The sequence below is a fragment of the Cinclus cinclus genome, chromosome 28 (genome assembly GCF_963662255.1).
Source record: "Cinclus cinclus chromosome 28, bCinCin1.1, whole genome shotgun sequence".
Taxonomy (NCBI): domain Eukaryota; kingdom Metazoa; phylum Chordata; class Aves; order Passeriformes; family Cinclidae; genus Cinclus; species Cinclus cinclus.
This window is the reverse complement of record NC_085073.1, coordinates 3423053-3435480: the sequence shown is the minus strand read 5'-3', so window position 1 is coordinate 3435480 and position 12428 is coordinate 3423053. Positions and strand designations below refer to the sequence as shown.

The following is a 12428-nucleotide window of genomic DNA, read 5'->3' as shown; positions in this document are numbered from 1 at the left end:
GAAGGACTACTCAGTGTTTTTCCAGCCATGAAATCAAGGAAACACACAGTTAAGTTATCAAGCTGTTGAAAATAAACAGAAAACATTATCTGGAGAATGCTGATGAGAGAAAAGGAGTAAGTGTAGAAAAGGATGATGCAGTTTATAGAGCAGAGAATCACTGGAGCTGTTAAATGGAATCACAGAATGGTTTAGTTTGAAGGGACCTTCAGAGAACCTCTACTTCCAGCCCCCTGCTGTGGACAAGGATGTCTTTCACCAGACCAGGTTGCCCAAAGTCCCACACAACCTGGCCTTGAACCCTTCCAATGACAGAGCAACCACAAAGCCTCTGAGCAAAGTAAATGCAACTGCTCAGAGCAAACCTTCAGCACAGAAAATCATCACAAATCCTAAATTACTGATTGCCAGAAGCTTGGTGGATACATGGAGGGAGGTTCCCATTAGTCTTTCCCCAACTCCCAAGGTGCTTACCAGGACAGACAGACTTTTCCTTTGGCAGCTGTTATATCTATCCTTCCAACCCCACCATTTTTTACCTCCTGCTCCCCAACTCCATCAGATTTTTGTATTTCTGTTACTCCCTGTACAAACCACGAGTCCACATTTATTCCCCTTCCCCCTGTGGGCTGTGTGATCTCCTTTATCAGTCCATTTAATTTTCTCTTTCCATCTAACATCCTCTTCTCAGTTTAAGCTCAACCAATTTAACCAACTGCCCCAGCCCTGCCCTACACTTCCCTACCACTCCACTCCAAGCAAATATTAGAGTTTTCTCAACTGAGAAGGACTGCAGAAAGACAAAAGAAAACTTTCCAAGAGTTACCTCTCTTGGAGAATTTTTTTTACATGACTGAGAGCAATGAATCTTGCTATTTTTCTTGCATGAAATGATCTATATTTTTAAGGAGCATCACATTAACAAAAAGCTTGGGTTTTTTGCTGAAAATAGGGACGAGTTGCATTTCTGGTGCTGGCTACCTGTTCCTGGGAAGCGTGTGAGGTCAATGTTCTTCTCAAAGGGTGTGGTGGCTCTTTTGCTCCTCTGCTGGGTGACATTGCTGGGCTGCAGCCCTGACAGGACAATGTTCCCTCTTGATGCCACTTCGTAATGGAGAGTGAAGTTGCAAGGACATGTGGACTTCAGTGCAATCCAGGCCTCCTCTCCCACCTGCAGGCAGGGACAGAAAAGCCAAAGATCTGCTCTGTATCGAGCTTTTGGGTGATCAAGCACAGAAACCTGCTTGGGTTCCAGGCCACAGGAGGTGTGAGCCCTCTCCTAACAAATGGATGCATTGAAAAATGTATTATTACATTAGCACTGGTCTCAGGGACTTGCTCCACAATAAAAAGGAGCCTGTGTTCAGCTCTCCATCGCTGCAAATCTACAGGAGAATGAGCTGGGGGTTGTATGCACTAATGAAACAATAAAGGAATCTCTGGAATCCTGAAAGTTAAGCCTTTTGGCACAGAGCAGCTGTCAGAATTGGTTGAATTTTAGACACCCCTTCAGTAGAGCAGCCCAAAAAAGGAAAGAGTTGGGTTGGGGGGTGGGAAGAGAGATGTGTTTGATAGTCTTTGCAGTTTAATTGTGATTACACTCATCTGGCAAATACCATTTCAAACATAACCATGAAATGACTTGGAAGAGACCTGAGGGAAAACGCTTTCAAATTACACAAAGTCTAGATAACAACTTGTAAGTTGGGCACTCAAGGTGTCAAACACACAAATAAATGAGAAGAAAGCTTCTTTCTTTTTTTTTCTGTCTGGGTAACTAATCTGATGCCTGCAATAGGCTCCAGAGCAGCACACCTGGGCACTGAAACTCTGCACCCAGAGGGGCTCACCAAGTACTGAACACCCCCAAGACAAAATCCCCCAAACCCCAACAGAACAGACACCAGTCATGGGATTAGCACTGGTGGTGGCTGGCTCAGTAATCATCACTCTGTGGAGTAGCAGACTTTGCTAGGAATACAAACTCCTTCCTTCTGGGATCTGAGGAGTGGCTGACACTTGTGTTCAGTAGGATTCCTTCAGCACCTTCCCCTCCTCACCCCTCCTGCCATTTAAAGCAGAGCAATTCTCAGAGAAAACCATTCAGGCTCGACAGAAAATAAAAAAAAAAAAAATTGAAAAACATTTTGAAAAACCTCTCTTTCTTCAGCTCCAAGTGTTCTCCCTGCAGAATGCACACATGGCACAAACCAAAAAGGGCAGAACTGGAATACAAGGAGCTGCTGATGGTTAAATACAGTGAGAATGCCACAGAGTCCAAGAGGTGCCTCGTGACACCAAATATTTGAAGTATTAAGAATTCCCCAGTTCAAATGATGAAACAATTCATTAAAAATGAATGGAGCTAATTGGAACACCCAGTAAGAGCTGGCAATGCATGGAAAAGGTTCCCACATCAGCTGGTCATCCAGCTCCAAGCTTTCCCACAGAAGAATTAGTTCTAATCAGGTTATAATAAGAACAATGTGTTCAGATTAGCAGTGTATAATCCCCTTTCCATACCTCAGGAAACTTGTAAAAGATTAATTAGCCATTAAACTTCCATGAAATGTAATGATAAAAAAAAAAAGTTCTTATTTGGATGCAAAGAGCCTGAAACCAACCTGACAAACCTGCTGATAACAAATCTCAGTGTGTTTAGTGCCAAAACCCACTTCTTTTCCTACTGAGCAATATGTAGACCTTCAGACATTTTCTTGGGTAAGAAGAAAGCCTGAACAACTCTCAGAAAACATTTTGTAGCAGGGATCATGGTTAAATCAGATCTTTTCTCTAGGAGAGAAATCACAACTTCTATAGGGCAAGATTGCATTTTTAGAGAGGCTCATGCAAAACCTACCAAAGAAAAGGCAATCACGTTCATGGTTCAATAACTGGAGGACTGAACACATCCAGCTGAGATTTAAACTGCAAGTTCCAGTGAGACTACACAGCCTTAATTTTGGTCTTTAGTAATTCAGCCACTCCCACTAACATCACTTCCAATCATTTTCAGCAAGCAACCCATGTCTGAGTCTTACTGGAGGCACACAGAATAAACATTCAAACGTGAAAAACTGGAGTGTTTTCCCTGCCTGCATTCACCTCCTCTCTGAACAGAAAGGGTTGGAAACAAGGTGCTGCACAGAGCACACCAAGGGAGTTCTGCTTAGCACCTTGTGTAGCCCACATTCAACAATAATTTGGTGGCTCAAGTGCAGCTCCTTCATCCTTTGTGGTGGAAACAGTAACAGTTCAGGATCCCAGAATCAGGAATGCCTAGAAATATTTAATTAGATTAAAGCTTTAAGCCAAGCAATGCAGTGGTTTCCATGATGGAACATGAAGCCAACGTACCTGGAAAGGTTTATCTGGTGCCTGGAGCTGGATGTGACACTTGCTGGGTGAGTACCAGCTGCTGATGGACAAGTAGTTGGGCAGATATTGATCCCCAGAGGGTTTCCCATCAATTGCTGTCACTTTAGTCTTAAAAAAAAAAAAAAAAAAAAAAAGAAGTTACATCTGAGTGTTATGCATAGAAAGCTCATTTTGTTCTATCTCTACTCTCTTCTCCTATTTTATACCTTCCACCTTTCATCTCCTGACATCTTTATTCCCCAAAATATTGGACCCCTACTACCATGTTAAGCTGTATTTGTAGAAGCATAATTTCCTGGTGGTTATCAACATCAGCTCTCTCAACAGCAAGAAACAAGCCAGTGTTTGCTGTGTTGAAACCCAGAAGCTGAAGGTAAAAGGCACTGATTTCCTGTTTGTAGCTCTGATTTATAAAGTGCAGGTTTGACAAGATTAGCTACATTAAAGCCTGCTAATCCTATAAGGAGCTTTTACCCACCTCCAGCCAGACATACTGGGCAGCTGTGGGGATGGAGGGGATTTCAAACTCCACCAGGCCATTCCTTGAGACCAGTTCACTTGTGTAAACATTGTCCTTTGGTGTGAGCTCAGCTTTAATTCGGATGGTGACTCTGTCAGCTGGACTTCCATCAGGGTAAGTGACTTCTACCTGCACAGTAGGGCATTTATAGAACAATTTGCTTTAAATTATCAGCAATTCTAGTCAATGACAGGTAGGAGAAAAAAAAAATCACTGGGAACAAATCAGTACAACTTGAAAACAGCCACATGTCCATGGCTCTACTCTTAATCTCACCTTGCCTTTGTAAGGCAGCCCAGGTTTGAACTGTTTTCTGGTGTCCTTGGAGTACTTGATATCAATCAGTTGTTTCTGGACAGGTGTGGAGTCATCAAAGGTCACCTGCTTGCTGCCATCAGAGCTGATCACCGTGGCCCAGATGTTGACTGTGCCTCGGAAGTGCTCGGGGACATCTGCTGGCATCATGTCTCTGACACACACATCAAACGTGGCAGAGCCATCCATCTGGGATGGGGGAACAGAAAGGGAAGGTGCATCTCACACCCACACAGGGCCCAGAAGCCAAACCTAAAGCACAGGCACCTGATGGGAGTTTGCAGGGGAAGGCAGGCAGGAGCAAGAAAGAAAGAAAGAAGGGAAGGCAGGAGCTGGAAGGGACCCTCAGGGATCATCAGTGCAGCCCCTGTCCCTGCCCAGACACCCCAACAATCCCACCCTGAGCATCCCTGAGAGCGGTGTCCAAACGCTCCTGGAGCTCTGGCAGCCTTGGGGCCGGGACCATTCCCTGGGGAGCCTGGGCAGTGCCCAGCACTCTCTGGGAAAAGAGCTTCTTTCTAATATCTAAAATCATAAACATACTGTGTAAAAATAAGCAATATTTTTAATATGCTGGCCCCAGTTATAATATTTACTCCTTCATTTTCTGATCTCACATCAGCAACAAACCAGAGCTGTGGGATAAATATTAAAGGAGACATATCAGGCATTTTATCACAGGTAAATCCATGGTGTCCCTCACCTGGGTGGTCTTGAGGACAGGGTGTCCCACTTCATGTCTGTAGTACCCAACACCATTTATAGTCATATTGACAATTAACTTCCCTGTCACTGGTTTTCCAAATGTGTATCTGAAATGCAAAGAAGATGATTAATAACTTCCAGCTGTTTTCTGTTCTTCTGGTTGTATAAAGACAATTATCACTTAACCTGCACACCTAGAAAACAGTATCACAGGAAGTTTTCCAGATTGTTATTTTTACCATGTTTTTGAAGGCTTTTACATCAAAAAGCTTCTGATGATGATTAGAAATCATCTGAAAAGTCTGCAGCAGGAAGCTCCAGTGACTGCACTACAATCCACAGCAATGAAAGTTGGTTTGGGACATGTTCCTACCTGGCATGGACAGTTCCTTTTTCACACAGTGAAAGGTCACGAATGTAGCGAGGGGGGTCGATCAGCAACTCAAATTTTGGCAACACTACAATGAAAATAAATAAGAGCAGAATCAATCATTTTTCAAGCAGATCTCATTGCCCAGGTTATAGCAGGAGTCCCCACAGCTCTGGCAGGACCCTGGCTGTGATTTACCAGAATAGCACCCAGTAGAGGGACAGGGAACAACAGCAGCAAACCAAAACCACCTTGGCAAGGTGACCTTAGCACAGCTCAGTCAGCAGTGTCTGCAAACCTGAAATACATGGCTCTAAGGAACTTTTCCTCATGGCATTTTAAATGCACTATTTCATCTCAAGTGAAAGCATTTCACATTGTTCTGTTCTTCCAAATGCACCTGGGTTGGGGTCAACTCACCGTATTTCTGCACCTCAAAGGATTTGTTGTAAGTGTGCCCCTGCATCTCAGCAAAGATGAGCCATTCCCCAAACACTGGCTGATCAGACAGAGGAAAAGTCATATTGACAATGCCTGAAAAGGGAAACAACACTCTGAATTCTGTCACTCTCCAGCCCTTGCCAAGACTTACTGAACACAACTCAGTAGAAACAGAAGCAAAGGCAAATCACAGTACACAGAGGAAAAAAAATAATCTGGAACTTACCACAGCAAAGTGGCTTCAAGTTATTCCATTCTATCATCCGAGACCCCCGAGGATCCTGCAGGGTGGTTTAGGGAGGAGAAACATCACAGTGAAAATGGGCATCACTCGTACATTTAACTTAGTTTGCAACCAAGAACTTCCTTTTGTAATATACACACCTCACCAAAGCTCAGATGCAACCAATACCTGTCAAAAATGTCCCAAAAATACCTTACCAGGGATGTTTGCTTTCTGGAATTATTTAAGAGCTCTGCTCCTGTAAGCAATGCACACAAGTAAATGCCAACAAGCAGCAGATCTTTCTCCTCTCTTTAGACACCAGACCTGGATGGGATGGACTGACCTCTGAAGACACTATTCCCAAATAGAGCTATATGACCAGGAAGAAAAATTTTAGCTGACAAACTCAGATGAAATGAATCCTGCTGATTTTGTCAGCATGAAATCCTCAACAAGATTGAATCCTTCTGCTTTCTGACAGGTGGTTTTAAAAAAAAAAAAAAAAAAAAAAAAAAAAAAAAAAAAAAAAAAGGATGAAAGAAAAAATAAGACTAAATACAGAGGCAATCTCTCATTCACCCCATAAGGAAGAAGACAGGAGAACCCTTTCCTTTCCATGAGTTTCTACTGCCCACTCCCTCTGTTTGGGTGCAGAGATGAGGGTGGCCCTGCTCTGTCAGCCCAGCACATGAAGGATAGGAGTGGGTGGGCATTGAAAAGAAGGGAGAGGAAAGTGGGGCTGTCACAGTTATAAAGCCCAGTGAAACAAGTCAATTCTTCTCAGGCTGAGAAATGGGAATGGGTTTCCAAAACTGAAGGAGAAGGATAAGTAGAAGAAAACAAGGATATTTCCTGGTGATAGCAAAAAAAGCAAGGCACAGAGACCAGATAAAGGGATAGAGAATTGCATAGGTAAGGGGTGGGAATGGCCATAATGGACAGGAAAACAGGAAAAACACAAATTTGTTCCTTCAAAGGCTACACAGATCTTGTACCTCTACAGGACACATACCAGATGGGCACACAGATACTCACCACCACATAAGCTTCAACCTGAAAGAAAAAAAAAAGAAACAAAAGGCTTTATGAAACAACTTTTCTGCTTTTTGTGATGAAGTGTTGAGTCAAGCAAGGCGTGAGACCCAAAGTGACAGAGTTTTGAACATCTCTTCTTTGCTAAGAGTAGCCTGAGAAACACACATTTAATTCAGACATCTAACTGGAAATGCAATAATTTACATATCTCTGCACTACCTAAATAAGGTGCAAATCTCTGAAAAATTCTTGTCTCTGCTCTGGTAGAGCTGCCTCCTATTTGCCAGCCCTCCAAAAGTTTGCATTCTCCTCCAAAAGAATATAGCCAAATGAAAAAACTAAACTACAAATAAAATAAGCTATCACAAGCTATGCCAAAATAGGTTAAAAATCCAGTTCTGTTTCTGCATAAGTGTACATTTGAATAAAATGCAGGCTACCAAGTATCCCATCATACTGCACAGCGTGAAAGAAAACAGTTTTCTTTACCCTGTCATTGACTGGCCTCAGGTCAGAAGTCACCATAAAGAGGTTTATCAACACTAAAAAAGGAAAAGAGGGAATTTATCAGTCACAGGGCTGAGACTGAACAGAAGAGCTCATCCTAAAACTACCCTTGAAAGCAGCCCTAGCATCTGGCAAATTGTCCAAGATGACTTTACCTTTCTGCTTGGGTTTGTAGACAGGTTTGTCAGTCTGGATGAACACCGAGGAGCCCTTGCTGTCGATGGTGACTGTGGTGTAGTTGTGGAAAATGTACCCTTCCTCTGCCAGGTGCCTGTTGCCCCAAACCTTCAGGTGTGCTTGTCCACGAAGCCCTGAAGGCACCTAAAAAGAACACACCAGGAGGTGAGGAACGCACAGAAAAGCCTTTGAGCTTTTGGGGAACATAACTGACACTGAGGTGAGCAAGAAGAGCCACCTGCTGTGTTTTGGTGTAAATCTGTGTTAGTAGTGAAAAGAAAATTTAGGACATGCTAGATTTCCTACAATAAACTTCAAAGGAGATAAATTCATGCTGAAAACATGGCAGGAAATGCTCTTCTGCCCTTTGTCACTCAAGCAAAGTAGTGGTTGATCCATGATTTACATATGCAGCCTCCAGTACAGGTGTGTTACATGGGGAAATCAACCCAGCTCTGCCAACAGAGGGAAAAACCCCAAGGACCAACACAAAAAAGCCCCTCCCCCAAAAAAATGCATGCATGTATGTGTTCAAACAGTTGCTCAGAGAACTAAGTACTTTTAAATCACTTCAGATTAAAAGGGACAAAATAAAAAATCTGATACCATTCCAGATGCAGATCACAATTGAATATTTTGTTCCACTGCCCCCCTTTAACATCCCAAAAATGACAAGCCCAAATTAAATCCTAAGTTAAGAAACCCAACACTTTTAAGGGCTTATTCTTCTAGTCCAGCTGCATTTTGCCAACATTTGAAGTCACAACCCACACACAGAATTCTATACTGCCACTCTTATAAAATAACCCCAACACAGAAATTTATGCAGAGCCACAAGCCACTGATTTTTCTTTAGTGGGGTAAGGGCCTGGCAGGTGAGCTGTGGCAGGGTGAGTTTTATTTATTTATTTATTGTTTTCACTTTTCCTCTGGTGAAGGCTGTGTCCTCCTCAATGTATGCCCCAGAATGTGACATTTATTTGTGCCAGAGAGCAGTGCTTGATGTGGCTGAGGGAAGGTCCCTTACACGTTCACTGAAAACATCTTAAAACAATTGGCACTCACCTTCAGCTTAATTGTTCCTTTATCTAAAATATGAGAGAGAGAGAGAGAGAGAGAGTTATTCTCAAGGTAAGGCACTAAGATTTTAGGTATTTGCAGTTGAGTGAAGGAACACCCCACACCACAGAGCTGCTCCCTGCAGCATCCCTGCTATGATTTCACCTGAATTCATTTTCCTGCACTGTGTGAAACAGTCTGCAGGGTAAGTCAGACCCAGGAGAGTTCTCCAAAATAAACATGGTCCACACTTATTTACAACTTCTGCCCAATGTAAGCTGCAAAGTGCTGTGTGGTTGGAGAGCACCCCCAAGGTTGAGGTTCCAGCACAGGGCAGCTTGTGCCTACAGAAGTGTTTTGCTGTCAAAAGGACCTGGCCTATTTTTGGGACTTAAACAATTCTCAAAACAAACACTCATGGGATGTTTGGACTGCTGGGCACAGCCATACCTAGGAGTTCTCTTGAGCATTTGCTGTCCACATGTGTCAGCATCACTCCCTTTGAATTGCTTTGCAATTGTCAGCCACTTTCAAAGACATCAAGGGGAGGACACAACCAGAGACAATCTGTTCCAAGAAACGGAATGGCTTTCATAAAACTCCCAGTTTTAACATACAGAAGGGTTAAAGATCCTGATTGCCTTGACTACACTCCAGCTTCCACCACTGCTGACAGTGGTACAACAGGGCTGCTGGATTTCACTTCCTCCACTGTAAATTCACTCAGTGTTAAGTTGGATATTATCAAATCATGTTGCTTTTACTATCAGGACAGAAGTATCTGGCCTAGATTTTTAAAGACTTATCTAACTACATAAACATTACCATCTCTCTCAGCAACACCCAGTCCTGAAGATGGAAAGATTGTGTTCCCAGCACTCATTTTGGAGAAAAGAAATTGATGATGTAGAGTTTACCTTTCTCTTTAAAATAAACTTATCTTATTCCTTATACAGCCCCTCACTGTTAAATATTCAGACATCAAAAGGAAGTATAATCACTATAAACTCTAGAGTATCAGTTATATTGGGTCTCTGTATGTCTTGTGTTCCAAACTTATCAGCCCTACCTGTTTGAGATCACACACATCAAAACCACATTAGCACAATCATCTGAGAAGGTGCAGCAGCAGCAAAGCAATTAGTTTGAGTCCATTAGCACCTAAAGCAATTCTTTAGGAGATATCAAGGTGCTCCCACAGCACCTCAACTCCTCCATCAGCTCTCAGGTTCAGAAGCCCAGGAGCTCACCCAGGACTGTTCCATGGCTCCATGACACTGTCTCTCCTTTGACCACCAGCTGGATCTGCACTGTGGTCTCCTTGACAGAGTTGAAGATGGTCACACTTATGGCTTCCTCCACCCCAGAGCGGAAAACAGAAGGTGCTGCAATCAAATAACCCCTGAGGAGCACAATAGGAAGTGGTCAGTCAAGACACAGCCACAAGAGTTGCCTAACCACAATGTTACCTTCCTTTGTGAGACACTTCTTGTGCAGCAAAAGGAAAAGAACACTCTGATGTATTTGCCCTTGTAGGGTCACATTTGTTGCCACCAGCAGAATAAGTCTGTATCTAGTATGTATAAATGAACAAACAGAGCCTAAGTGGCTACAAATGGCTTACAGATCCTTAGGAGTTAAATAAAACCACTAATGCATCAATGCTTAGTGCATCTATAAGAATAAATACATTCATTTATCTATTACACGTAACAAACTCAATATACAACCAGCTAACGATACAAGAGCTAAAGTTCATGAAGGAATGAGGAGGTACCTGAACCTCTCATGGAGCTATGTAGGCAATGATTTCTTTGAAACAATTTAGGTATTTTTGACTCAATCATACAGATCCATTTTCACAGTTCAGCTTCATACAGGAGGAGCAAAGGGACTCAGAGCTGATTTTTGGAGCTTTCTAAATGTCAGACTCAATGCACGGAACACACCTGAACTTGCAGTTTGTACAGAAGCAGCCCAGAAACCACAACTACAAAACTGGGCTCGAATTCCCAGCTCTACTACCACATTCTTGTTCAAACAATTAGATTCTGCAAGTTTACAAAAGGCATTATTTCAGAAGGCACACAGAGAGCTTTAAAGCCACCCAAAACGACCTCCCATAGATGCTGCACTGCGAGAGTTTGTGAATGGAATCTGCACCACTCCTCTGTGAATGGCACCGTGCCATGAACTTGTCAGCTAAAAGCATTGCAGGCTCTGAGCTCTTCGATGCACTGGGCTGGAAGCAACACATCTATATTCTCTTCATGACACACCTTTCTGGGGTTTTATTCCCTACCCAAAAGGATTTTTTTTTAACACGAGGCAATTCCTCAGATGCCTCTTCAAGCCAAATTTCTCAGCCCATTCCTTTCTACAGTCCCATGAGCCTGGTTGCTTTAGCTCGTGATTAATTAATCACTTTGGGATGAGGATGATGGTGTTTTACAGCCCCCAAGTAATCTTTTATCAAATTCCAAGCCCATGTTCCTCTCTCAGCAGGCCTCATTGCCATGGAGATCCCATTACCCCCAAAGGAAGTTCAGAACTCTGGCATTTGAGTTAAATTTCATGGGATACTTGCAGATTCAAAACCTTATGGCTGCCGGGTTCGAAAATTCATTACAATGGTAATAAATAAATAAATAAATAAATAAAAAGTTACTACCGAGCCTGCAAATCCTTGATAAGAGAGATAACTGATTTAGCTGCAGAGGGAGAAAGAGTACCAGCTGCAGTCAGGATGAAATGATCAGATTTAAACTGTCATAAGCCCAGCACTGCAGTACCATATGTTAAGCACATGTACTCACATTGTTCTGAATCGCTGAAACTTTCTGATGTATCAGTCCCTTGATACAACTATTTAAAATCACTTAATAAGTGGCATTTGAAAATTAAATACTTAACTTGGCAATCAAGGAGTTAACTTGACAGGGACTGGACGGATCCTTTAAGCACTTTTAACTAACAGCTCTGTCAGGTTACACCAAAACTTGGAAGGACGTGAAAAATTTTCTAGCATGCAAGTGAGAATAAGTTACCCATGGCACGCAGTTAATGTAGCTATTCACGATGCTAACGGGCTATAATAAGCCAGGGATAAAGAACAAAGCAAACCTTAATCAAAATTAACCTAAACATACGGGAAAAGAGCTGTAGATTCAGTTTCTGAAAGTCAGAGAACTTTCCCCGCACTTTCTCCCTGGCTGATCTTCCCCACAAAAATATATAAATAAATAAATTAAAAAAAAAAAAAAAATCTTCGCACGCTGCTCAGGAGCGCCCAACGCTACCTTCAACCACCCCCAGCACCGCAGCAGCCGGATTCCTTAAGTAACTGCTGGCAGATAAAAGCTGCTCTCCGGAGCATCTGGGGGCAGGTAAGGCACGGGAGCTTTCTCTTTTCTCTTCTCTTCTCCCGGGCACCGCCGGGAACACCCGGGGAGCTCCGCGCTCCATGCCCGACCCCTCCGGGCGCTGCTCGGGTTTTGCTCCGCGGCCGCTGAGTCCCCCCCCGGAGCCGTGGCCGAGCAGAGCCGGTTCTCCCCCCGCCGCCCTGCCCAGGGATGCTGCCGCAGGGTCCCCGGTACTCACTGGCGCTGGCGGGGCCGGGCAGCGCTCAGGCTGCAGAGGGCGAGCAGCAGCAGCAGCAGCAGCGCCCGGGCGCGGCGGGGCTCGCAGCCGGACAT

General features: G+C 43.5%; 1 protein-coding gene across 1 annotated transcript in view; it reads right to left on the bottom strand.

Annotated features, from left to right (window-relative positions):
- CPAMD8 (C3 and PZP like alpha-2-macroglobulin domain containing 8) overlaps positions 1-12428 on the bottom strand; it is a 49951-nt gene extending 37523 nt beyond the window's left edge. Inside the window, exons 1-14 of the mRNA XM_062509855.1 lie at positions 12334-12428; positions 9984-10135; positions 8740-8762; positions 7653-7818; positions 7480-7532; positions 6991-7008; positions 5956-6010; positions 5709-5822; positions 5292-5376; positions 4917-5025; positions 4175-4402; positions 3857-4027; positions 3358-3486; positions 982-1171 (exon numbers count right to left, since the gene is read on the bottom strand). Of these exons, the coding sequence (XP_062365839.1) occupies positions 982-1171; positions 3358-3486; positions 3857-4027; positions 4175-4402; positions 4917-5025; positions 5292-5376; positions 5709-5822; positions 5956-6010; positions 6991-7008; positions 7480-7532; positions 7653-7818; positions 8740-8762; positions 9984-10135; positions 12334-12428 (1588 nt within the window). The remainder of the gene's footprint in view (positions 1-981; positions 1172-3357; positions 3487-3856; positions 4028-4174; positions 4403-4916; positions 5026-5291; positions 5377-5708; positions 5823-5955; positions 6011-6990; positions 7009-7479; positions 7533-7652; positions 7819-8739; positions 8763-9983; positions 10136-12333) is intronic.